A 25,965-nucleotide genomic window follows, 5' to 3' on the forward strand; every position below is an offset into this window, starting at 1 on the left:
TGTGTGGCACTCTAGCCCGACGTTTCTCCTCTCTGTGGTCATTCTCTTCTTGCCTCCCGGGCAGGCGGGGGAACCGTTTAACCCTCTCCGTTCTCCCTCCCCCTGGTGAACAGACCAATGGAGAGGAGGAGAGCTTTGAAGTGGCGGCGCGGCTGACCAATGGAAAGCAGTCGCTTCCGAGAGAGGCGGGACCCTCATGCAGAGAAGTGAGCGCTGGAGCCCAACTCCTGGGGCTGCCGCTTGCAGAGACTTTTGTCCCGCGTTCTGTTTTAGGGGTTGGTTCCCTTGAAGCTGCTTGCAGTGCGGTTTATTGGGGGGGGGGGCGGTGAGGCTTTAGGATTGAACTGTGCAAAAAAAAAAAAAAAAAGTTGGGAAAATGGGTTTGCGGGTAGGGTGGAAAATCGAGGGCAGGGGGCGTCAGGAAATGGGTCGGGAGGGGGGGTTTCTGCAGGGTCAGGATCAGTGCAACTGAGATCTGGAGAAGGGGGCGTGTGTGTCTCTCTGTGTGTCTCTGCCACGATGCGAGGTTATGGCTCCTTTTGTCTCTTGCAGAATGGACCTAACGCAGCGTTTGGTCTGGGATGAAGAAGGGGATCCTGACGATTCCTCCGATGGGGCTGGCGACACTGGGAAGCCCCCCAAGCCCGTGGGGCGCTTGCGCCTCCTGAGCGGCAAGTATGGCCCCGAGAAAGGTAAGGACGGTGCCTCTGGACCCTGCCCCCCTCCGGTTGCAATTTTCCTAAGAAGCGATCAAGCCTTTTCTGCTGCGTTTGATTGGATAGATCAATCAAAGGCTGGGTATGAGGGGTTCTGCATCTCTGATCTGTACGAGGAGCCATTTCTATCTTAAGATATGTGTGAAGAGAGAGAGAGAAGGAATGCAAATTAAAACCAGCCCTTGTCTTCTTGCATCCTGGGACACTCGGTTCCTGCCAGGAGAACAGGGGTTTTGCTGATTACTGTTAGTGTGGGTTGATTTTAAAGTTGGTTCGTGAGTAATATAATGTTACTCCTTGGCAGTGGGGCTTAGGGAGGAAGGCCAGTTTGAACAACAGAGGGGCTGCTTCCATAGGTTGGCATCTTTGCCATCTGCCCATCCCAACCTACCTATGAATTCTTCTTCTGCTCCTCCCAGAGGCAGTAGCCTCTAACCTGAGCTTTGCCACCACTTTCCCGGGGCTGAAACACACTGCTCCACGCTCATCCCTAATCTGATGTTGCCTTCCTGTGGATTTGTCATTGTAAACTGCTTTCACAGCTCACCTTGACTAAAAAGCGAGTAATAGCAGTTTGCAATACATAAGGGTCAAATGCTTAAGGTTGTAAACCTGAGTTTGATTAACCTGGCAGTAACCTGCTGTCTGAATCCCAGCTGCATCAGTTTCTGCATGGGTTAACCCTTTGTTGATGGCTTTGCTAACTTGTCTTTTTATAGAAATTTCTACACCTTCCTTCATCCACCAGAGAGGCTGTGATATTTAGGGTGTGCCAGAGTTGCTAAATCCCATTGATCATGGTCTGATTTACCCTTGGTTATGTAAACAAATCAGGTGTGGTTATACCTGATTAATGGTTCATATAAATAGGCTTACCTCTGAACAGATGGATGAACACAGGTGGAGGTTTGAAAGTCAGGGACTTTGTTGGTGGAGTTTTAGCCTGCCTTTTTGCTCAGAAAAGTGGTCAGGGTGCCTTAACCTGCTTAAGCACTTTTTTGAAAATATTTTTTATTTGCTTTTCCAAATTTTAAAAATTACAATAATATCACAACACATCCACAATTAGAAGATTCCTCCGAATCTCTGGACTTCTCACCTTCCCCTCCATGCGTTTCTGTTGTTAAACCTTTTCTACTGCATCTTTTTTCAATAATCATGTTTTTTATAACTCCTTTATGTCCGTAGTTCTCATTACATTACAAGTGTTGTAGCAATCCTGCTAATGTTTTCAACTGCAATATAAATTATACCCCCCCCCCCATTCCTTATTAAAGTTTTGGTCTTCCTGATTCCCAAGCTTTCCAGTCAGTTTTGCCATTTCGGCATAGTCCAACATAACCTGCTTAAGCATATAATCAAAATATTGAGGTAGATACAGAGAACAGCAGCTGTAAGCAATTGAAACAAACCAAGAGGGAGCTAAAAACTATATTAAGAACTAACACAAATCAAATAAAAAGAACCACCTAAATAACAGAGTTTGGTGGAAAACAGGAATGGAGTGGGCAAAGTGGATCTCCTGGATTGTGGAGATCTGTGGTTCCTTCGATGCAGTGTCTAGCGCTGATCATATTGAAGGACGGACTTGGAGGTTGGTTGAGGGCTGACTTCAAGCATAATTATATAAGCACTTTTGCGATTCACTAGGATGAGTGTGCAACTTATTGGAAGTACTTTTCGTTCTGCGAGTTTTTTCATCTTGCGAAGCACCAATGTGTATTGACGGTTTCCCATAGGAATGCATTGGCAGTTTTAAAAAAAAGGCGCAAGACGTTTCGTCTTGCGAAGCAAGCCCATAGGGAAATCCGTCTTGCGAAGCAACTCAGAAAACGAAAAACTCTTTCGTCTTGCGAGTTTTTCGTCTTCCGAGGCATTCGTCTTGCGAGGTACCACTGTACGGAAGAGAATAAGGGAGGGTGTGTTAATATTTCAGAGAACTTGTTTCGTTCTCGGGATTCCTACTACCTAAGGGCTGCTTCCTGGTTTTCATACGGAGCTTCAGTGTGGAGGTTGTGTGAATCGGTCATCCGAAACTACACACCTTTTGAAAATCTGGTTGGCATCGGTGCTGATACCATTTTGGTGTCTGGTGACGAAAACATAGCTTCTGGAAATTATGCCCAGATGAGCTATCTTTGATACATCGGAGTTTATATGTATTTTTATTTTATTGGCCTAGGGTAGTATTACTCCCTGCCAGGGACGCGGGTGGCGCTGTGGGTTAAACCATAGAGCCTAGGACTTGCCAATCAGAAGGTCGGTGGTTTGAATCCCCGCAACAGGGTGAGCTCCCATTGCTCGGTCCCTGCTCCTGCCACCTAGCAGTTCGAAAGCACTTCAAAGTGCAAGTAGATAAATAGGTACTGCTCCGGCGGGAAGGTAAACGGCGTTTCCGTGTGCTGCTCTGGTTCGCCGGAAGCGGCTTCGTCATGCTGGCCACATGACCGGAAGCTGTACGCCGGCTCCCTTGGCCAGTAAAGAGAGATGAGCGTCGCAACCCCAGAGTTGGCCACGACTGGATCTAATGGTCAGGGGTCCCTTTACCTTTACTCCCTGCCCCGAGTTCTTTGGATGGAGGGCAGGGTATAAATATTTTGCATTGATTAATCAATTCTTCTAGATTTCTGGATCTACCCTGGGGAGAACGTCATTGGCCGTCTGGAAAGCTGTCAGGTCTGCTTGCCCGCTGCTTCGGTTTCCAAAACTCACGCTGTGATTGAGGTTCCTTCCCAGAAGGGACCCCATCTGTTGTACGACCTGGGAAGCCTGAACCGCACACGCCGGCAGCGCATGGTGTTAATCCCACATGTCCGATACAGCCTTCAGGATGGAGACGCTCTGCTCTTTGGGGACGTGGGGTGCCAGTACTTCGTGCTGGTCCCGGATGGCACCGATGAATCGCTCGATGAGTCTGTGGAGGTGCCACCCACGCAAAAGATGGTGGATGTCGGTGCTTTGGCCATTGAGGAGACACCTGCACCAGGGAAGCGGATGGCCTTTGGAGGAGTCCTGGTGCAAGATTCCGACAAGGAGGAAGATGGGGAGGAATTAGTGAATGGGGCAGGCAGGAGCCGACATCTCCCAGCAAGTGATGGTAAGTGGGTGTTGGGAAAGTGGTGGGGGTGGGAATCTGCCATACTGCCCACCTGGCAAGGTGGATAAAAATAAATGATTTTTTTAAAAAATAAAAAACCCAGATTTTTAAAAAAATTACCGTATTTTTCGCCCTATAGGACGCACCGTTTTTTGGGGGGGAAATAAAGGGGGCCCCCAGCCCCCAAACAGGCAGCTCTCTGCAAGCCGTGGGAGCCCAGTGCTGGCTCCCGCTGCTTGCGGAGAGGTGCGCGAAGCCTGCATTCACCCCATAGGACACACACACATTTCCCCTTCATTTCTGGAAAATAAAAAATATGGTAAATCAGATTTTTAAAATAAAATGCTTTTGGAGGAAAAATCTTTCTAAATATAGTTTTCTGTTTAAGTTACATTATAGTCCGAAGGCTATTCATGGGGAAATAAGTACAGTGGTACCTCGGATTACGTACGCATCAGGTTACATACGCTTCATGTTGCAGACTCCGCTAACCCAGAAATTGCATCTCGGGTTAAGAACTTTGCTTCAGGATGAGAACAGAAATCATGCAGCAGCAGCGCAGCGGCAGCAGGAGGCCCCGTTAGCTAAAGTGGCACCTCAGGTTAAGAACAGTTTCAGGTTAAGAACGGACCTTCAGAATGAATTAAGTTCTTAACCTGAGGTACCACTGTATTTGTTTTAAGTTTTTCATGTGTGCTAAAACTCAAGTCTTTTTTTGTTTTTGTTTAACCACATCAGTTAACAAACATGGATACATATGCTATAATGTTACTGCTTTAGTTAAATAAATTCTTTAAATTGTTATTAAGGAAATGATTATTTTTTCCTCCTTCTGATAAAATACAGCAGGAAAGTTGTCCTAATATAAACAGTTAACTTGCAGTTTCATAGGAGTACAGTGGTGCCCCGCAAGACGAATGCCTCGCAAGACGGAAAACCCGCTAGACGAAAGGGTTTTCCGTTTTTCAATGTGCTTCGCAGGACGAATTTCTCTATGGGCTTGCTTTGCAAGACGAAAATGTCTAGCGATTCTTGAGATTTTTTTTCGCTCCCCACCCCCTTTTTCTAAGGCACTAAGCTGCTAATAGCCTTTTAGCAGCTAATCCGCTAATCCCTTAAGCCTTTAATAGCCGCTAATAGCCGCTAAACCGCTAATCCGCTAATAGGGTTGCTTCGCAAGACGAAAAAACCGCTAGACGAAGAGACTCGCGGAACGGATTCTTTTCGTCTTGCGAGGCACAACTGTTTATATGTTTAAAGAAGAAGAATAAATGAGCAGATTAAGTTAATTTGGATATGCAGAAGATATTAAAAATAAAATTAAGGAACCACAGAAAGAGGGGGGAAGGAAGTCAAGCTTTGAAATGTCAAAGTGACTGGAAAATTAGTGAAATGTATAACTTGTATATACATACACACACACACACACACACACACACACACATACATACATACATATGCATACAGTCATACCTCTTCTTGCGAATGCTTCGTGTTGTGTTTTTTCGGGTTAAGAACGCGGCAAACCCAAAAATGTTTACTTCTGGGTTTCGCCATGCGCACGCGTGCCGAAGCGTTCTGTGCGGTTCTCGCATGCGCAGAAGTGCTCTTTCACACATGCGCAGAAGCGCCGCTCTGGTTACAGACTTTTTGGGTTGTGATCGGTACCCCGGAATGGATCATGTCTGCAACCAGAGGTACTACTGTATATACAGTGTTACCTCGGGTTACATACGCTTCAGGTTACAGACTCCACTAACCCAGAAATATTACCTTGGGTTAAGAACTTTGCTTCAGGATGAGAACAGAAATCATGCTCCGGCAGTGCGGCAGCAGCAGGAGGCCCCATTAGCTAAAGTGGTGCTTCAGGTTAAGAACAGTTTCAGGTTAAGAACGGACCTCCGGAACGAATTAAGTACTTAACCCGAGGTACCACTGTATATATGTCGTATTGATTGCAAACGATTTGTTTATTTAATCTGGAGTTCCCCATCCCTGCTGTTCCTGATTCTTTAAATTTCCTGTCTTCCCCACTAGGGTCAGATTCCTCTATCAAAGATGGTGCTGGAAGATGCTCTGCTTTGGGTTCCTCTGTGTTCTTCTCTCCCTCTGCTACTGTCGTGCCTGAAAGGTAATGCCTTTTTCTAGCTGCCTTTTCTCAAGGGAAGCAGGCCTGTGGGAGAAATAGGGTGTGTAAGCATTGTGGGAAGGATTAAACATACCCGTGGACTGTACCGTGGTTCATAGTGACAATCGGTAGAAATGGAGCCTCCATGTCCAGTGATGGTATATCTTCAATTAGCAGACCTTTGGAGGCGTCAACAGAGGGTGGTGTTAATTTTTTTAATTAGTGCTAAAGCACATTCCAGTTACATACAGTCATACCTCGGGTTGCGAACGCTGCCGGTTGTGCATTTTCGGGTTACGGACTGCACCAAACCCGGAAGTACCGAAATGGGTCAGCACCAACACTTTGAATTGTGCTCGGAAATGTACTGGGAGCCAATGCAGGTCTTTCAGGATCGGTGTTATATGGTCTTGGCGGCCGCTCCCACCAAAAGCTTTATCCACCACAGAAATCTGTTAGATTCATTGACTAAGACATGGGTAGGCAACCTAAGGCCCGGGGGCCGGATCCAGCCCAGTCGCCTTCTCAATCCGGCCCATGGACGGTCCGGGAACCAGCGTGTTTTTGCATGAGTAGAATGAGCGTGTTTTTACATGAGTAGAATGTGTCCTTTTATTTAAAATGCATCTCTGGGTTATTTGTGGGGCAAAGGAATTCGTTCAACCCCCCCCCAAAAAAAATAGTCTGGCCCCCCACAAGGTCTGAGGGACAGTGGACCAGCCCCCTGCTGAAAAAGTTTGCTGACCCCTGGACTATAAGATATCTCTAAATGGGTCAGAGCCCCAGGTTCTACAGTAGAGGGAATCTGACGACTTGCTGTGAGCTTTAAACCACTCCCCCGCTTGTTATTTGTACCCTGCAGTGATGAAGAGAACGAGGAACCCTCTGGCAGCGAACCGCCTTGTCCATCCCTGCGCCTGTTTCTTGAGAGCCAGGATGGTACCCCAAGCCAAGAGGGGCATCCTGTCCAGCCAAGAATTACAGGAACAGGAGTGAAGTCAGCAGACTCGGCACCCCCATCAAAGCCGAACCTCGTCATTTCCCACCAGGACAGCGAGACAGGCGTGGAGGATGAGCTGAGAGCGGGCAGCACCCCTGAAACGCCAAAGTCTGGGGGCCTGAGGGAAGGTGGCTGGGACGTAGAGGTGGGCAGCGACACCGATGAGGAGGAGCCGACGGTGGGGACTCCAGACGCCGGCTGTCGGAAGAGCCACCAAACGGTGGACAGCGCCACAGATGTGGAGCAAGCAGAGAGCCCTGGGGTTGCAGGCTTGCAGGCACACCGACCGGTTGAAAATGGAGACAGCGACACCGATGCAGAGGAAGGACTGGAGAATCCAGTTGCTGCATCTCCCGGAGGCCTTGATCCCTGTCCCGTAAAGGAGGGGGTTGTCTGCAAAGGGGCCAAAGGGGCCGCGCATCCTGGGGGCCGCTGCCGGCCCAATGAGAAAGGGAGCAGCGACAGAGATGGGGAAGAGGCAGGAGCTAACCCAGATGTGCATGGAAGGAGGACCAAAGAGCCTGCTTTCGAGGAGGACAGCGACACAGATGTGGAAGACCCGTCCCTCGACGTGGAGGATCCAGCTGGGATTCCGAAGACCCACGAGGCTGCGGGGGACAGCGGTGGCGATACAGATGTGGAAACGGCCGACTTGGCGCTGGAGAATTCAAACGTTGCTCACAGCCTCCGTCCGTCAAGCTGCAAGCCTGTCGGGACAAACGGGGGAGAGATCTCCATTGAGGAGGCTGCGCTGCCGGGCAACAGTCACCCGGGCAACGGTGTAAGGGATGGTCCTGATGCTGTAGGGGAGAGAAAGGCGCCTAATGCTGAACCCCAGAGGGGTTATGAAGCTGCCAGTGGACAGTCCAGCGGTTTAGGTGGGAAGGAGCTCTTGGGGAAACCTGAGAGTCAACACTTGGCTGGTCTCTCTGTGGACAGTGATACAGATGTGGAAGAGGAGGAGGATGCTGGAAATCCAGATGTGGGCTCAAACAAGGACCACACAGCCACTGGGCTCAGTGGAGGATGTATCCCTCTTGAGAAACCAGATGTTTCTGGTCCTCAGGAGATCTCCAGAACTGTTGAAGGGGAGGACGCCGACACAGATGCGGAAGCGACGTCTCCATCCCACAAGGAATCTGTGGCTGAAGACAGCGACACGGACGTGGAGGGAGAGGCTGAACCGTTGCCCAGGAAGCCCTCGGAAGAGCAAGACACGCAGCTGGTCGCCGTGAAATCCTGTCTGAATGGGAAGAAGTCGACTGGCTCCACGGTGGAAGCAAGCATCGGCCGTGAACCTTGCAAAGAGGATGAAGATACAGATGCAGAAGGAGAGGAGCCCCACCCAGGAGACGACAGCAACACTGATGGTGGGTATGAAGTAAAGCGAGACGAAAAACTGGATCTCTCGTTCGACTTGGAATACACCTGAGGTGCGGTACCAGGTTTGCGCTTGTGCAGTTGTCCTGAGCAGGGCCTTGCACAAACAAGGTGCCCTTTAGATTCATTTTACAGTGGTACCTTGGTTCTCAAGCTTAATCCTTTCCGGAACTCCGTTCCAAAACCAAAGCATTCCAAAACCAAGGTGCACTTTTCCATAGAAAGTAATGCAAAATGGATTAATCCGTTCCAGACTTTTAAAAACAACCCTTAAAACAGCAATTTAACATGAGTTTTACTATCTAATGAGTCCACTGCTCTATAAAATGAAAGCAGTACTGCAGTCACACAGTCAGTCGGTAGCTGAACTGGGTTCCACACAGTCACAAAAATGCAAAATAAATAGCAAAAACAGACCTCAGCGTAACACTCAAAACGAAAGTGTGGCACTCAAATCAGAAGAGTAACACTCCAAACGGAGCACATTCGACTTCCAAAAAAAGGTCGCGAACCAGAATACTTACTTCTGGGTTTGCAGTATTTGGGTTCCAGGTTGTTTGAGTACCAAGGTGTTTGAGAACCAAGGTGTTTGAGTACCAAGGTGTTTGAGAACCAAGGTACCAGTGTATTTTATTTAGACTATTTCTGTCCTGCGTTACAGGCCCCAGAGAGGTGTCTATAGGGAAGCAGGTTTGTTCAGGCAGTATCTTTTTCCTCAGATCCTTGCTTTTCCCTCAGCAGCTCTGAGCCAGGTGTGGGGAACCTTTGGCCTTCCAGGTGCTTCCAAACTACAGCTTCCTGCATCCCTGGCCGTTGGCCATTGTACTCATGGCTGCTGAGGGTTGTTGTTGAACAAGCTGTGGTGGGCCAAAAGCTCCCCAGGCCTGCTTGGAGCCAAGGGAGAGGGGCTTGGCAGCTGCAACTCTATACTACTACTACTACTACTACTACTAATTTAGTAGTAGTAGTAGTATTAATACCCCACCCATCTGGCTGGGTTCCCCCGGCCACTCTGGGCGGCTCCCAACAGAATATTAAAAACACAATAAAACACCAAACATTAAAAACTTCCCTCAACAGGGCTGCCTTCAGAGGTCTTCTAAAAGTCAGATAGTGGTTTATTTCCTTGACATCCGATGGAAGGGCCTTCCACAGGGCGGGCGCCACCACCGAGAAGGCCCTCTGCCTGGTTCCCTGTAACCTCATTTCTTGCAGTGAGGGAACCACCAGAAGGCCCTCGGAGCTGGACCTCAGTGCCCGGGCTGACGGATGGGGATGCTCTGAGCTCTGTGCAGGAGCAGTGCCTGCTTGGGTGTCGCGTTCACAGGTAGGACCCACCAGGAAAGGCGGCAATGCTGAGTGCTGGTGTTCAAGTCAGCAAGTCCTGCCTTCTGTCTTGGATACTCCATTGCATTCCCCCTGGCAATCAGTCAGCGTTACTTAACCCACTGAGTGTGTTCTGCCCTCACTGGGTTATTGTTTTTTCATTTCCTAAGGGCTGTTTGCACTTGAGCCAACCTGGTTACCTCCCAATTCTGTGAGAGTGTTGCCATTTTGGCCTACTTATGCATGGCACCCCCGCCTTCAGAAATAAAAGGTTCATTCTTCTCCCCTTCCCCTCTCATCCCCCAGAGGAGCCCGACCTGGCTCTCCAGGACACTCAGTGTTTCTTGCCTGTCGAGACCTCCTCTCCTGTGGCTGCAAAGGCGAAAGGTAAGGAGTGCAGGATTCTGAGGGAAGCCCGTGGCAGCTGTCACAGGTGTAGTGGTTGAGAAATCTGGCTTCCCAGGGGAAAACCTGTGAGACCGCGTCTGGCTGCTATTTGGGCCTTAGCTTATAAGTACCAACACTGTTGTTTCTAAGCACTGCAGTATCAGTGGGGGGGGGGATATGTAGAAAAGAGAGAGGACCTTGGCTGTCAAATGCCCCCCACCCGCCAGAGGAAGGTACATCTGGCACTCATTAGCCCCAAGTTAAAGCCTTGTTATTTGGCCAAGCATTTTCTCTTATATTTTTCTCTTTGTTTCATTGCATTGGTTTGTGTTACATAGGGAAGGCCTGAAACTCCGTGGCAGGACACCTGCCCGGTATGCAGAATGTCCCAGTTTCAATCCCCGGGGGGGGGGGGGGCTGGGAGAGACGGAGATGCCTGAGAGCCACTGCCAGCCTGTGCTGGCAGCACTGAGCTAGGGAAACCAATTATCCGATTCTCCACAAAGCAGCTTCCCTATGACACGTTAGATTTATTTGTGTCAGTTTTTGGATGAAGATTGGGGCAGGGGGAAGAGGTATAGCTGTTGTGTTGGGAGGGGAGGAGTGCAGAGCCTAAAAGGGGGGGGGGTGTAAACTTGTGGTGGGGGAGGTTTGAAGATTTAAAGAGAGAGGGTCCTCTCTCTCTCTCTCTCTCTCTAATTCTTATTAAATTTTCTGTTTTACAGTTTAGAATATTCATTTAAACAACCTTAAAATATCATTGACACCCCTTCTTCTCTTTCCATGGTTCATTTTGCATTACATAAATGCCTGCATATTTTATATAACTAAACCGTTACTACTTCCATCAAAACTTATTTACGCTGTTGAATTTATCTTAATGCTGCCAACTTTTTAAAGCGTACACAATTTCCCCTCATATATTCAGTAAACATTTTCCAATCTTCTCTAAACGTATGTTCTTCTTGTTCTCTTATTCTATATGTTAAGTCCGCAAGCTGCGCATATTCCATCAGTTTAAGTTGCCATTCTTCTTTAGTTGGGACCTCGCTCGTTTTCCATTTTTGGGACTAACAAAATACGGGCCGTCGTAGTGGCATACATAAATAACCTTTTTTGACACCTGGGAATTTCCATCTGAATTATCCCCAACAAAAAGGACTCTGTTTTGTTTTTTGAAAAGTGCTTTTAAACATTTTTTTCCAGTTCATTATAAATTATTTCCCAATACTCTTTTGCCCTTTTACAGGTCCGTCACATTTTTTTATATACAGTGGTGCCCCGCAAGACGAATGCCTCGCAAGACGGAAAACCCGCTAGACGAAAGGGTTTTCCGTTTTGGAGGTGCTTCGCAAAACGAATTTGCTATGGGCTTGCTTCGCAAGACGAAAATGTCTTGTGATTCCTGGGGTTTTTTTCCCCTCCCCCCCCTTTTTCCCAAGCCCCTAAGCCGCTTAACAGCTGTTCGCTAAGCCGCTTAACAGCTGATCTAAGCCACTTATCAGCTGATCTAAGCCGCTAATAGCCTTTTAGCAGCTAATCTGCTAATCCCTTAAACCTTTAATAGCCGCTAATAGCCTTTTAGCAGCTAATCCGCTAATCCCTTAAGCCTTTAATAGCCGCTAATAGCCGCTAAACCGCTAATAGCACTAATAGCGCTAATCCGCTAATGGGCTTGCTTCGCAAGACGAAAAAACCGCAAGACGAAGAGACTCCTGGAAGGGATTCTTTTCGTCTTGCGAGGCACCACTGTATATATAAAATGGAGCCTCTCAAAAGGTTGAACACCTTTCCTGTCTTTTCCACCCTCCACCCAGGTGCCAGTTGTGCTCTCGAAGAGGCGGCTGCAGAGCCGTTTGTCTTTCAGTCTCCCTCTCTGCCATGCCGACTCCGGGCTGCGAAAGGTGAGTCCATCTTGACCCATGTCCACGCGGCAGCCTCTTCCCCGCAGTTGGACTCTTCCAGACTGCGCCACTTGCCTCAATCCTTACAGGCTACACAATCCACCATTTGGACCAATGGGGTTCAGTACTGAATGTCTGGGCCTGCCCTGATTGGCCCTGCTGGCTGGGGCTGATGGGTATAGGGAATCCAAACTTTGGAGGGGTGGTTTCAGGCCTGAGGGGCAGCAAAGGGAAAAGGGGCGGCATTGTGTAAGGGAGCAGTAGTTCTTGCTGAAAACCTGATGGCATAAACTCTTGTCAGCTTGTCCTCTTCGTCAGCTCTCTTTGAATTGTCCCTATCTGCATATCTATATATGTATATATTCATTTCATTTCCTCCTGGCTTCACTTATAACTCCCAGTTTTCTTACCACCAGGAAAATATATTTGTATAAATGCATGTAAAGAGATTTGCATAGATGAACTGGGAATTAGCCCGTGAAAGATCGTAATAAAATTTGTTGGGTCTTCCTTCCTTCCTTCCTTCCTTCCTTTCTTTCTTTCTTTCTTTCTTTCTTTCTTTCTTTCTTTCTTTCTCACTCTCACACACACAATTGTTTGCATTAAACCATAGTCCATATCAATACATTTATGAGGTTCCCTGAACCCCCGGGCTTCCCCCCACCCCTCCCATGTCTTCCAAAATTTATCTTCCCTTTTTTCTGCATCTAATTATATTTATCTAAATGATAACCCTTCAATTTTATCCTTTGTCGTTTTAAATTACAAGTGCTATGTCAATCCTGCTAACGTTTTAAAGTGTTTACAGTGTTCTTTAATATATTCTATAAAGTTATGCCATTCTTTGTTGAATTTATCATCATCTTGGTGCCTGAACTTCCCAGTCAGCCTTGACATTTCCGCATAGTCCATCATCTTCATTATCCATTTGTTGGGTTTTGTCAGTTGCTGCAGGACTCTTGGTCGATTTCCCCACCCCACCCCGTCATCACGCTAGACAAAGGGCCACTTTAAAAAGCACCTCCGATTTATTTCTATAAGGCCGTGATGAGAGGATTTAAGGGCTGAGTATTAGATGTGGCCGAACTACATCTCCCATCAACCCCAACAAGCATGGTCAGTGGTCGAGGCTGTTGGAAGTTGTAGTCCAGTAACATTTTGCAGGCCAAAGATCCCCCATCCTAATAATAATAATAATAATAATAATAATAATAATAATAATAATAATAATAATTTGTTTATTTATTTATTTATACATACATACATACATACATACCCCGCCCATCTGGCTGGGTTTCCCCAGCCACTCTGTGCGACTTTCAACAGAATATTAAAATACAATAGTCTATTAAACATTAAAAGCTTCCCTAAACAGGGCTGCCTTCAGGTGTCTTCTAAAAGTCTGGCAGTTGTTTTTCTTTTTGACATCAGTGGGAGGGCGTTCCACAGGGTGGGCGCCACTACCGAGAAGGCCCTCTGCCTGTTTCCCTGTAACGTGGCTTCTCGCAGTGAGGGAACCGCCAGAAGGCCCTTGGCGCTGGACCTCAGTGTCTGGGCAGAACAATGGGGGTGGAGACGCTCCTTCATGTATACTGGGCTGAGGCCGTTTAGGGCTTTAAAGGTCAACACTAACACTTTGAATTGTGCTTGGAAACGTACTGGGAGCCAATGCAGGTCTTTCAAGACCTTATGTGGTCTCGGCGGCCGCTCCCAGTCACCAGTCTAGCTGCTGCATTCTGGATTAGTTGTAGTTTCCGGGTCATCTTCAAAGGTAGCCCCACATAGAGAGCATTGCTGTAGTCCAAGCAGGAGATAACTAGATTTGCCAGTGGAGAATGAACACTGTGTTGGGATCGCCTCTCTTCTTTCTCTCTGCGTAGAGAGCAGCTCCTCTCTGAATGATGACGACTCGGATGCCTACACGATGGAAGCCACTCAGCCATTCTGCCAGGACCCCGGGCGGCTCTTGGAAGATCCCACTCAGGACTTTCTTGGCAAAGAGGAGGAAGATACAGAACTAATTTTGCCGCGTTCGTCTGAGCAGGCGACGCAGATGGTAGTTTCAGGGTCGGCCTCTAGGGGGCAACAGGCGGCCAGCCTCCTAGGGACCAGCACTCCACAACTGCCCCATTCTCAGCCTGCATCTCAGCCAGTCGGGGGCGCTGCTGCCCAGGAGCTCAAGCAGGAAGAGGAAGCCCAGCTGATCCACACAGGGCAGATTCCCTCTGTTGACAGCAGTCAACCCTCGACATTGGCCAGCAAGGTCTCTGGGAGCCCAAAACAGGAGGGTGTGGCAGCCCCCGAAGGTGGAAGCAGTGATGTGAAGTTAGAGGCACAGAAGGAGGCAGGTGAGCGGTAGGGATGGCTGGAGGCTGGAGAGTGTTTGGTCATCCAAAAAAGGTCTAATAATGGAATCATAGAATTGTCGTGTTGGAGGGGACCACAAGGGTCCTCTAGTCCAGCCCCCTGCAATGCGGGAATCTTTTGCCCAACGTGGGGCTTGAACCCAGAGAGTAAGAGCCCCAACTGCAGATATGGCTATTGCAAGTGTGTTGAGACACTGCTTATTGTCTTCTGGCTTTCCGTTACCCCCCCCCCCCCGGCTCTCTGGATAGTTCTGCTTGGAATTGCTTCCTTGCGTGTGAAATGTGTATCTTTCCCTCTCTGCGTATATTAAATAACCACCAGCAGCAGAAACCTTTAGGTCCCAGGGCAGGCTTTGACAATCGAAAACAACAACGCCAAAACCAGGGTAAATACATACACTCTCCAGAATTGGGTTGGTCCTTAAAAATATAGTGGTACTTCGGGCTACCGATGCTTCAGGTTACAGACGCTTCAGCTAACCCAGAAATAGTACCTCGGGTTAAGAACTTTACCTCAGGATGAGAACAGAAATCGCGCGGCGGCAGCAGGAGACCTCATTAGCTAAAGTGGTGCTTCAGGTTAAGAACAGTTTCAGGTTAAGAACGGACCTCCAGAACGAATTAAGTTCTTAATCCGAGGTACCACTGTACATCAAAAGTCTGAGTAAAGAGGGGTTTGCTGTATATTTGAGAGTGGGGTGGATGGTAGGGAAGGGGTGAAGTAGCACACAGCTATCACAGGGAAAGAGCGCTGTGCGAGGCTGCCCGGTGTTCTCTCTGGCTCCATCCATTTCCTCTTGGGCAACAACCCTTCATAGGGGGTGGGAAACCCCCCTATTTGTTCATTGGAGGATTTCTTAAGGTTCTGTCATGTGGGAGCTGGTCCAGTCTCCAAACAGCAGGCCCAGTGGGGCTTATCAGGGAAACTGGCGGTGACAGAGGCCAAACCATGGTGGCTTTCCATTTGCATTCCTGCAAATTAGTAATAGCTGACGGGCCTGGGAGGCTCAAATCTATGTGACTCCTCTGCGAGGGTGGAGCCGGGGTTTAGTGGGGTTCGTGTTTTGCAACCAGAGATCTCCTTCCAGGAAAGGAGTGGCGGTTCTTCCGGTCGGCGCTGCTTCCTTGTGGCTGGAGTAGAAGTGTTAGAATTGTCCTACTCTCGTGTAGGACCCCGACAGAGACACGTGCCTGACTGACATGTTCTCTCCCTCCTGGTCAGTCAGGAGCTTCGAAAGCTTTCTCCAGCCCGAAACATTACAGCGACTGATACCAAGAGGCGTCAGCACACTTAGGGATCTTGCAGAGTATTTGCAGTTTGCGTAACAGAAATCAGTAGCACAGCATTTTGGCTAATCTACTTTATTTACATATAATACACTCAGGGCATTCTGCTTTAGCTCCTTCCTCTTTCTGTCAGACAGCAAAGAGAGAAAGAAGAATAGTCCCACTTTCCGGAACACGGTAATACCACAACATCCTGTCTCCGTCACTTCCCACTCTGTGGAATGAATACATACACCGTTATGTGATAGACAACAATCTCATGACTGCAAACACGGAGCAAGAATCCTAACAGGAAGTTGCGCCGCTCGGCTTAAGGCTTTTCACTCTGCTTCTTCCCTAGCTCCTGTTGACGTGGAGTCGGAAGGCAGGAGCTCGGCTATGGCAGGAGAAGCAAAGAATTCTGAGCAGGTGGGCTTGGACTTCGCCGCTACATCCCTTCATTCCTCCCTCCCTCCCTGAATTTCTCTGCATAGCTCCTGTAGGCCTTAATCGCCCTTCATATTACAGGTGCAACAGGAGCTGGCAGCCTCTGTTGTTGTCCTGCGGAGGCGCGGTCTGCGGTCTGCCAGCAGTACTGTTTCCCCAGCTCCCGTTCCAGAGCGACCGACCCGTGGCCGTGCGGGACCCGCTGATGTGGGTGAGTCCAGGGAACCAGCAGCCCCTGTCGCCAGGCGCCAGGGGCCGCGGCGGCAGAGGAAGCCGACCCGACTTAGGGGAGAGCCGGAAGAGGAGCCGGAGCAGTCAGAAGACGAAGGACCGAGCCCCAGCAAGAAGACCAAGAACAGGGAACCGGCAGCCAGCCCGCGTCAAGGCCGAGCCAGGGGCTCGCAGAGGAAAACAAGGGCCGCCAGCAGGCTTCAGGAAGGGCCGCCAACAGCCATAGACAGCCCTGGCCCCCGGGAGAGGACAAGGCGAGGGAAACAGGGGACAGCGGTCGAGCCTGCAGAAGAACAGGAGGCCCCGCGTCCGAGGACCCGAGCGGCCAGCAGGCGGTCGAGCTGCTCTTCAGTGAGCGTGCCCAGCCCAAAGGATTCTGGGAAAGAAGCCAAACCTGGGCAGGTGGGTAAGGGAGCAGGAGGAGGAAGAAGGTAATTTGTGACGCTATTGGATGAGGAGGTCTCATGCCTGGCCTTAAAGATGACTGGTTAAATTGGATTTGGCCTTTTTAGAATCCTGTTGGGCAGCCTGTTCTGAAAATGAAGCCAGATGCTCAAGTGCTGGGTGGGTTTCAGAACCCTTCCTGCACCTTTCCTGTAGGGAAAACGCTCCTTTGCTGAGCTCCCATGCCGGGCTGCAGTAAACCCGGCTTAGCCTTGCCTCCTGTGTGAATCCTCCTGGCTCTGTGTGATAGTCCTTGGTAACCTGTAGGCAGGGAGAGGTGGGCATTGACAACCAGGAGGCGGGATGTCCGATGGCAGGGAGGGGCTTGCGAGCCAACGGATTGGCTAAGACTGAGAACTTTTCCGCCTCGGTGTGACCCTCTCCTCATTTTTTTGCTTGCCCCCCGTCTCCACAGGAGCCAGCGCAGTCCACTCCGCCCTCGGGAAGGAGATCCCGGAAGCAGAGCACAGAGAGGAAGCCAGCGGGAACAAGAAGCCAGCCCCGGAGGCGAACCCAGGACTCGGGGGTCTCGGGCAGTCCAGTCCCAAAGGTACTGCACACACGTTTTGGGGTGGAAGAAGGGGTTGGAGGGAGAAGACCTTGAGAGGGCGAGCTCTGGGATCTTAGCGTCTGGCACCCTCAGCATGGAAGCAGGAGCTTGTGCATATTTTCTTTTTCTTTTTCTTTTTTTTCACTTACGACTTTTTAATCCAAGCATCCACCTTCTGAGCTCAGCTGGAATGTAAACAGGGGAAAGCTATCAATATTTTGTAAAAACCAGTAAGTTCTTATCTACTTTCATAGAAATATTTTAAAAAGATAAGGGAACGGGAATGGTTTTTGTTACAGTCAAACAGTAATGAAGACCGATTGCACAGTTTATAGACAAGCCAACAGTACTGAGCTCAAAGGCATTACCTCTGATAATGACTAGTTGGTTTTAATCCAAGATGACATTTGTAGAGATAACACAGACAGTACATCAAGACTTTGAAATGTCCAGGCCATTTCATATTTGTACAGAAACATGCAAAAATGCTATATGAAGTTTCGCATTGTTGCTGTGAGAGCAAATTTCCTGCATGCAGCACAATAAACGTGTGGGCACAATCTAGCCCAGGGTTCAGCACTTTTAATTTCAAATTATTTTTTTGTGGGAGAATTAAGCATGTGCTTCAGTTGTTTAATGCATGTATACGTTTTTGGCTAGCCTTTTCAGAATCAATGGGGCTGGGCTGGGGCATAAAAATGGCCTTGGTGAGGGCAGGTGGGGCCGGGGTGGTTGCCCCCCCTCCGGTCTAGACACAAGGGAAGCAAGAGAAGATGGGGAGAGGAATCGTACCTGGCTAGACAGGGAGAGGGAAAATAGGATGGCCTATTATGGCTCCACTTTTGGCTCTGGCTCATGCCCACCGCTGGCTTTGGCCTTCCCTTGGCCTGTACCCCTGAGGCATTAGCACACTTAGGGATCCGCAGAGTATTCGCAGTTTACGTAACAGAATTCAGTAGCTCAGCATTTTGGCTAATCTACGTTTATTTACGTATGATTCACTCGGAGCATTCTGCTTTCCTCTTTCTCATCAGACAGCAAAGAGAGAAAGAACAAAGGACAGTAGTTCCACTTCACGGAACACAGTAATACCAAAACATCCTGTCCCCATCACTTCTCACACTGTGGAATGAAAACACACACCGTCACGTGATAGACAACAATCCCATGACTGCAGACACGGGGGATGAATCTCCCAACAGGCAGGAGAGGGGAAGCTGTGGCTCTCCAGACATTGTTGGCCTTGTTCCCATTAGGCCAGTGGTCTGAGGGATGATGGGAGTTGGCAGTCCAGCAATATCCGGGGGGCACCAGGTTCCCCATCCATGATGTGGGGTTGGGAGATAGTAGTGCTGAAGGGCTAACAGAAAATGCTGTCTTCTGTTCTTTTCCTGTCAGCGTTGGATTAGGAGCCCAATCCACAGGCCCCTGAGTGTGACAGGAAGCTTATCAGCAAGCCGTGCCTCAGCGTCTTTGTTCACATTATTTGTGTTGAGCAAAGACATACAAAGGGAATTCATAGGAGGTCGTGGCCCAAGTTTTGCAGTAGCCTTTCCCTAAGATGATGTTGGACTACAACTCCTATCGTCCCTGACCACTGGTCCTGCTAGCTAGGGATGATGGGAGTCGTAGTCTGACAGTCTTTGGGGGACCCAAGGTTGAAAAAGTGCTGTTCTATAGGGTTTGAGAAGCGTGGATTTGAATGGCTTGCCAGTGGCTGCATGCTGAGGGTTGGGGTTATATTCCCCCTCCTCCGGCCCCAGTGACTTCCTTTTCCTTCTCTTGCTGCCCCTCCCAGGTGCTGTTCATGGCGGGGACCGGCGAAGAAGGGGAGCACATTGTGACGGAGCTGGGCGGCTCCTTGGCAGAGTCCGTCTTCGACTGCACCCACCTGGTGACGGACCGCATCCGGCGTACGGTCAAGTTCCTGTGTGCGATGGCGCGGGGCATCCCCATCGTGACCCTCAGCTGGCTGGAGAAGGTGAGCTGCTTCACTTGCCTCTCTCCCAGAATTCTCTGGGGCAGGGTTAGCCACCAGGGGGCCTTTCCAGTGCCAGTGGACTCCAGCTCCCATCAGCCCCAGTGGTCAGAGATGATGGAAGCTGTAGGCCAACCATATCCATAGCCATTGATTACTGCTGTTCTGAGGGACGCGGGTGGCGCTGTGGCTTAAACCACAGAGCTTAGGACTTGCCGATCAGAAGGTTGGCAGTTCGAATCCCCGCGACAGGGTGAGCTCCCGTTGCTCGGTCCCAGCTCCTGCCAACCTACCAGTTCGAAAGCACGCCAAAGTACAAGTAGATAAATAGGTACCGCTCCGGTGGGAAGGTAAACGGCGTTTCCGTGCGTTGCTCTGGTTCGCCAGAAGCGGCTTATTCATGCTGGCCACAAGACCCGGAAGCTGTACGCCGGCTCCCTCGGCCAATAAAGCGAGATGAGCGCCGCAACCCCAGAGTCAGTCACGACTGGACCTAATGGTCAGGGGTCCCTTTACCTTTACCTTACTTCTGTTCTACAGCAGGGATGTACCACTCCTGCAGTCCAGAAGGGGCGGGCAGTGACATTTCATTCTCCAGGGAGTAGTCTGGGAGAGAATACTGTGTATTGCTGCCTTTGATGACTGATCAGGCTCCACAGCAGTGATCTGAAGGAGCGTCTCCACCCCTGTCGTTCAGCCCAGACACTGAAGTCCAGTGCTGAGGGCCTTCTGGCGGTTCCCTCACTACCAGAAGTGAAGTTACAGGGAACCAGGCAGAGGGCCTTCTTGGTGGCGGTGCCCTCCCTGTGGAATGCCCTCCCTTCAGATGTCAAGGAAATAAACAACTATCTGACTTTTAGAAGGCATCTGAAGGCAGCCCTGTTTAGGGACGTGTTTAATGTTTTATTACGTTTTTATATCAGGCTGAACGACGGGGGTGGAGGTGCTCCTTCAGGTATCCAGGGCCGAGACTGTTTAGAAGGGCCATTGGCTTGATCCAGCAGGGCTCTCCCTGTTTTGGTGAATCAACGAGAAGTTGGTATCATGGTAGGGCCTTTTACCTTTCTGCAGTTGGCTGTGTGCGGCGGCCTCCTTTAAGGGGAAGGTGGTGGTTTTCCCTGCCTATTCTCCAACCTCTTTCCCATGTTTTCTCTCCTCGCAGAGCCGGCAGAACTCCTTCTTCCTGGCCCCAAACAGCTTCCTCGTTTCCGACCCCGAAAAGGAGGAATACTTCCGGTTCAAGCTTTCCGCGTCGCTGCAGAAGGCCCGGCAAGAGGGAGGCGTGCTCCAGGTGAGGTCACGGTTAGCAGCCTTTGCCTTGGGCCACACCCACAGAACTACCTAGCCCAGATATGCACAGCAAAGTGGGCAAAGGATTTTCCCCAACCCCAGAGCTGTTGGAATGGGGTTTGAATTTTTCTCTCCGATGTGCAGCAGGAACCCCGTCAGGGAAGAAACTGATAACCTGTAAGTTTAAGGTCCCAACCAAAGAAGAGTGGCAGCTTAAGCTGACAGAATATGTGCAGCTTGCAGACTTAACATATAGAATGAGAGAAGAAGAAGAACATACGTTTAGAGAAGATCGGAAAACTGTTTTGAATATACAGTGGTACCTCAGGTTACATACGCTTCAGGTTACATACGCTTCAGGTGACAGACTCCGCTAACCCAGAAATATTACCTCAGGTTAAGCACTTTGCTTCAGGATGGGAACAGAAATTGTGCTCCGGCGGCGCAGCAGCAGCAGGAGGCCCCATTAGCTAAAGTGGTGCTTCAGGTTAAGAAGAGTTTCAGGTTAAGAATGGACCTCCAGAACAAATTAAGTTCTTAACCCAAGGTACCACTGTATGGGAAATACAGTGGTACCCCGCAAGACGAATGCCTCGCAAGACGGAAAACTCGCTAGACGAAAGGGTTTTCCGTTTTTCGATGCGCTTTGCAGGACGAATTTCCCTATGGGCTTCCTTCACAAGACGAAAATGTCTTGCGAGTCTTGAGATTTTTTTCCGCTCCCCACCCCCTTTTTCTAAGCCGCTAAACCGCTAATAGCCTTTTAGCAGCTAATCCGCTAATCCCTTAAGCCTTTAATAGCTGCTAATAGCCGCTAAACCGCTAATAGCGCTAATCCGCTAAGCCGCTAATAGGGTTGCTTCGCAAGACGAAAAAACCGCTAGACGAAGAGACTCACGGAATGAATTAATTTCGTCTTGTGAGGCACCACTGTAACTGTGTACAGCTGAAAATTCTGGCAGCATTAGGATAAATTCAAGAGTGTAAATAAAGTTATGATGGATGTTATAACGGAATACTGAATGGTATAGTTTCTGCAAAATATGTAGGGATTTATGATATATAAAACAAACCATGGAAGGAGAAGAGGGCAAGTCATTGATATCTTAAGGATGTAAAAATGAGTACTTTAAAGTGTAAAACAGAAAATGTAATTAAAAATTACATTGGTACCTCGGGTTACAGACACTTCAGGTTAGACTCTGCTAACCCAGAAATAGTACCTTGGGTTAAGAACTTTGCTTCAGGATGAGAACAGAAATTGTGTGGCGGCAGCAGCAGGAGGCCCCATTAACAAAAGTGGTACCTCAGGTTAAGAACGGACCTCCAGAACAAATTAAGTTCTGAACCCGAGGTACTACTGTATATACAAAAAAAAAGAAGAAGAGGAAACTGATAACCCACCCACTTCTTGCAGGATTTAAGGTCACAGCGAGTTGGCACCGTGACTCCGCTTCCCTACAGTTCTTTGGGAGGTTGGGGGGCAAGATCGGCAGAAGGGTCCCCTTTGGCGGTTCCACGGCCTTTGAAAGGTTTGGGAGAAGGCATTCTCTGCAGCAGGCCCTGAGTGGTGGAATTTCCTCCCCACAGAGGAGTGTTATAGTATTAGGATGAGGAGATGTAATGCTAAACCGCCCCTGAGGTAACAGTGGGAGGCAAGATACAGCACGAAGGCTCAGAAAATGCCTTCCAATTTTCTGAGGAGCAGCCGTATTGGTCTGTTGCAGGAGAAACAACCTAGAGCCTTGCTAATCCTTTTAAAGACTAACACATTTCATTATGGTGTCAGCTTTCTTTTTCCGCCTTTATATTTTCAAATTTATACATTTCATTAGCTTTACAATCAATTTAACATTTCAAAATTTGACTCCCTTCCCCCTCGTTCTGCAGTTCCTTAAATTCATTTTTCCCTATCTTCTGCATATCCAAATTCATTTAATTTACTCATTCCTTTATCTACTGTAGATATATACTTTTATAACACTGCAGGTTATTACATTAATCCTGCCAATGTTTTTATCTGTTTGCAATTCTGTCAATATTCAATAAACCATTTCCATTCTTTTATAAAAAGCTTGTTATCTTGAAATTCTTATTCTTCCAGTCAGTTTCACCATTTCTGCATATTCCATGAGTTTTTGTACCCATTCTTCCTTTTCTGGGACTTCTGCTTCTTTCCAGTTTGGGGCAAGTAACATTCTTGCTGCTGTAGTAGCATACATAAATTAATTTCTATACAATTTAGGTACTTCTGTCCCTATAATTCCCAAAAGAAAAGCTTCTGGGTTTTGTTTTGTTTTTACAAACGTTGTTTAAAACATTTTTCGATTCATTATATATTATTTCTATGGTGTAAGCTTTCATCTTGAGTCGCAGGCGTAATCCAATTCTGGCTCAACCCTTCCTTGCTAAGCTTCAGATTCTCGTGCTCCTTTGACACAAAACAGACCTGTCTCTTTTCGCTTCCAGGGCTATGAGATCCACGTTACGCCTAACGTCAACCTGGAGCTGGAGGACATGAGGAACATTGTGCAGTGCGGCGGCGGGAAGTTCTTACCCAGAATGCCTCGAGCCTACAAGGTGAACTATGCCTGTTTACATGGCATCCTGTGGGGTGCTGGCAGAAACGCTGAGGCAAAAGGAATACCTGAGAGCGTGACCTGACTCTCTTTTTTATATAAATTTTTATTAGTATTTTTAACATATCATTTTCAACAGTAATTAAACATATTTTTACAACTCATTCAATATTTTGACTTCCATCAGTCCAGTCTGAAAATTTTCCAATCTAATCTCTTAGTAAAGGTAAAGGGACCCCTGACCATTAGGTCCAGTTGTGACCGACTCTGGGGTTGCGGCGCTCATCTCGCTTTATTGGCTGAGGGAGCCGGCGTACAGCTTCCGGGTCATGTGGCCAGCATGACTAAGCCGCTTCTGGCGAACCAGAGCAGCGCACGGAAACGCCGTTTACTTTCCTGCCAAGTATTTATCTACTTGGACTTTGAAGTGCTTTCGAACTGCTAGGTTGGCAGGAGCAGGGACCGAGCAACGGGAGCTCATCCCGTCGCCAGGATTCAAACCACCGACCTTCTGATCGGCAAGCCCTAGGCTTTGTGGTTTAACCCACAGCGCCACCTGCGTCCCATAATCTCTTAGTATACATTTCTTATTTTCCCGGTTAAATTTAAAACTCATAGCCAATACAGTGGTGCCTCGCAAGACGAAAAGAATCTGTTCTGCGAGTCTCTTCGTCTTGCGAAACAAGCCCATTAGCGGATTAGCGCTATTAGCGGTTTAGCGGCTATTAGCGGCTATTAAAGGCTTAAGGGATTAGCTGCTAAAAGGCTATTAGCGGCTATTAAAGGCTTAAGGGATTAGCGGATTAGCTGCTAAAAGGCTATTAGCTGCTTAGATCAGCTGTTAAGCGGTTTAGCGATCAGCTGTTAAGCGGCTTAGCTAACAGCTGTTAAGCGGCTTAGGGGCTTGGGGAAAAGGGGGGGGGGAGGGGGAAAAAACCCCAGGAATCGCAAGACATTTTCGTCTTGCGAAGCAAGCCCATAGCAAATTTGTTTTGCGAAGCACCTCCAAAACGGAAAACCCTTTCGTCTAGCGGGTTTCCCGTCTTGCGAGGCATTCGTCTTGCGGGGCACCACTGTATCTCTATTCTTTATCGACTTTGTAGCATTTCATATATTTCTCCCTACAAAACTTCTTGCAGTCCTACTAGCGTATTTTGTTGATTACAATTGCTCTTCAAATAGTTTGTATACTTCTTCCAATCTTCTGTAAATCTCTGTTCCCGCAAGTTTCGAATCCTTCCTGTCATTTTGTCCAATTCTGCATAGTCCATTATTTTTGTCTGCCATTTTTCTGTCATCGGAATTTCTTCTTGCTTCCATTTCTGGGCTAACAATACTCTTGCCGCTGTTGTTGCATATAAAAACAATTTAACATCTTGCCTATTAATATCCTGACCTATAATACCAAGTAGAAATGCTTCTGGTTTTTTTTAGAAAACGTATATTGCAACATCTTTTTCATCTCATCATATATCATTTCCCAAAAGTTCTTTATTTTCTTACATTCCCACCACATATGATAAAATGTTCCTTCTTTATCTGAGAGCAAGACTTGACTCTCAACCTTTTTTATTTATTTGCTTAAGGACAAGTGTGTTGTGATTTCCTGTCCCGAAGACCTGCCCCGCTGCAAAGCAGCTCAGGATGCCAAGCTCCCCATTGCCAACGCAGAGTTCATCCTGACAGGTATATTGCAGCAGAAGCTGGATGTGGACGCCCACCGGCTGAACGGGATGAGCCCCCCCTCCATTGCCACTCCCCCAGCCAGGACGAGGAGGAAGAGGGCGGCTGCGGCGCCAGCAACCCCAGCCTTGCCCAGCAGAGCCAAGAGGCGGTGTTGAGACAGAAGCGCAGCCCGTTACATGGCAACGTTGCCTTAAACTTGTAAATAATTCTTTTGTGTTTTTTGTTTTTTTACCACTGTCAATAAAATGGGTATAAAAAGCAACCTGGTTCTTTTGGAATTGTGTATCTGTGGGAAAGGGAGGGTGTGCATATTTCCTGTGGCTGTGCCGGGGGGTGGGGGTGGGAATGTATGGAATAATATTTATTTATTTATACATACATACATACATACATACCAAACTGTCTATGGAACCCAAACTGTTTTCATGCAGGGCTTTCTGTAGTTCTGCCTCAGCAGGTTCAATTTTTTTGTTATACAGTGGTACCCCAGGTTACATCCGCTTCAGGTTACAGACTCCGCTAACCCAGAAATAGTACCTTGGGTTAAGAACTTTGCTTCAGGATGAGAACAGAAATCGTGCTTCGGCGTTGTGGTGGCAGCAGGAGGCCCCATTAGCTAAAGTGGTGCTTCAGGTTAAGAACAGTTTCAGGTTAAGAACAGACCTCCGGAACCCGAGGTACCACTGTAAATAATTTTTATTAATTTTCAGTTAAGAACATCCCAATTGATAACAAATCCAATCAGAATACAAACACAAGTTAATCTGCTTTCAAACCCTCTTGAGCCCTTTGATACTTTTTGGATGTAGTAAGTAAGAGCCACCCCTTGTGGTTATAAGGCCAGTACGAAAACAATGTAAGCAAATGTGCCTGAAGGGCAGACCATACAAGAACTAGTTTTGTTCTTGTCGTGCCCTCCAGAGATTGTTAGACTCCCAGCTCCCATCAACCCCAGCTAGCTAGCATGGTCAGGGATGATGGGAGTTGTAGTCTGGCAAATATGCTGTACATTGATTATTGCTTTCATTTTGTGGATCAATGGTCTCATTAGATAGTAAAATTCATGTTAAATTGCTGTTTTAGGGGTTGTTTTTAAAAGACTGAAACGGAGTAATCCATTCTGCATTACTTTCTATGGGAAAGCGTGCCTTGGTTTTAGGACACTTTGGTTTGGGAATGGACTTCTGGAT

At 48.2% G+C, this 25,965-nt stretch overlaps 1 protein-coding gene across 2 annotated transcripts; it reads left to right on the forward strand.

Annotated features, from left to right (window-relative positions):
• MDC1 (mediator of DNA damage checkpoint 1) lies at positions 1 to 25,037 on the forward strand. 2 transcript variants are annotated; one of them, XM_083424648.1, is made up of 15 exons: positions 1 to 206; positions 553 to 692; positions 3,340 to 3,813; positions 5,851 to 5,944; positions 6,804 to 8,311; positions 9,954 to 10,034; positions 11,852 to 11,938; positions 13,819 to 14,286; positions 15,932 to 15,999; positions 16,099 to 16,650; positions 17,108 to 17,242; positions 19,041 to 19,223; positions 20,383 to 20,511; positions 22,980 to 23,090; positions 24,676 to 25,037. In XM_083424648.1, exons 1-15 carry the CDS (start codon positions 160 to 162, stop codon positions 24,928 to 24,930), a joined length of 4,332 nt encoding a protein of 1,443 aa, XP_083280774.1. In that variant the 5' UTR covers positions 1 to 159; the 3' UTR covers positions 24,931 to 25,037. The 2 variants fall into 2 exon arrangements, with proteins under 2 accessions (XP_083280774.1, XP_083280775.1); XM_083424649.1 differs by having other exon boundaries at positions 2 to 275.
• Positions 25,038 to 25,965: the final 928 nt, after the last annotated feature.

This window comes from Podarcis tiliguerta (genome assembly GCF_965153285.1).
Source record: "Podarcis tiliguerta genome assembly, chromosome: 2".
Classification (NCBI taxonomy): Eukaryota; Metazoa; Chordata; class Lepidosauria; order Squamata; family Lacertidae; genus Podarcis; species Podarcis tiliguerta.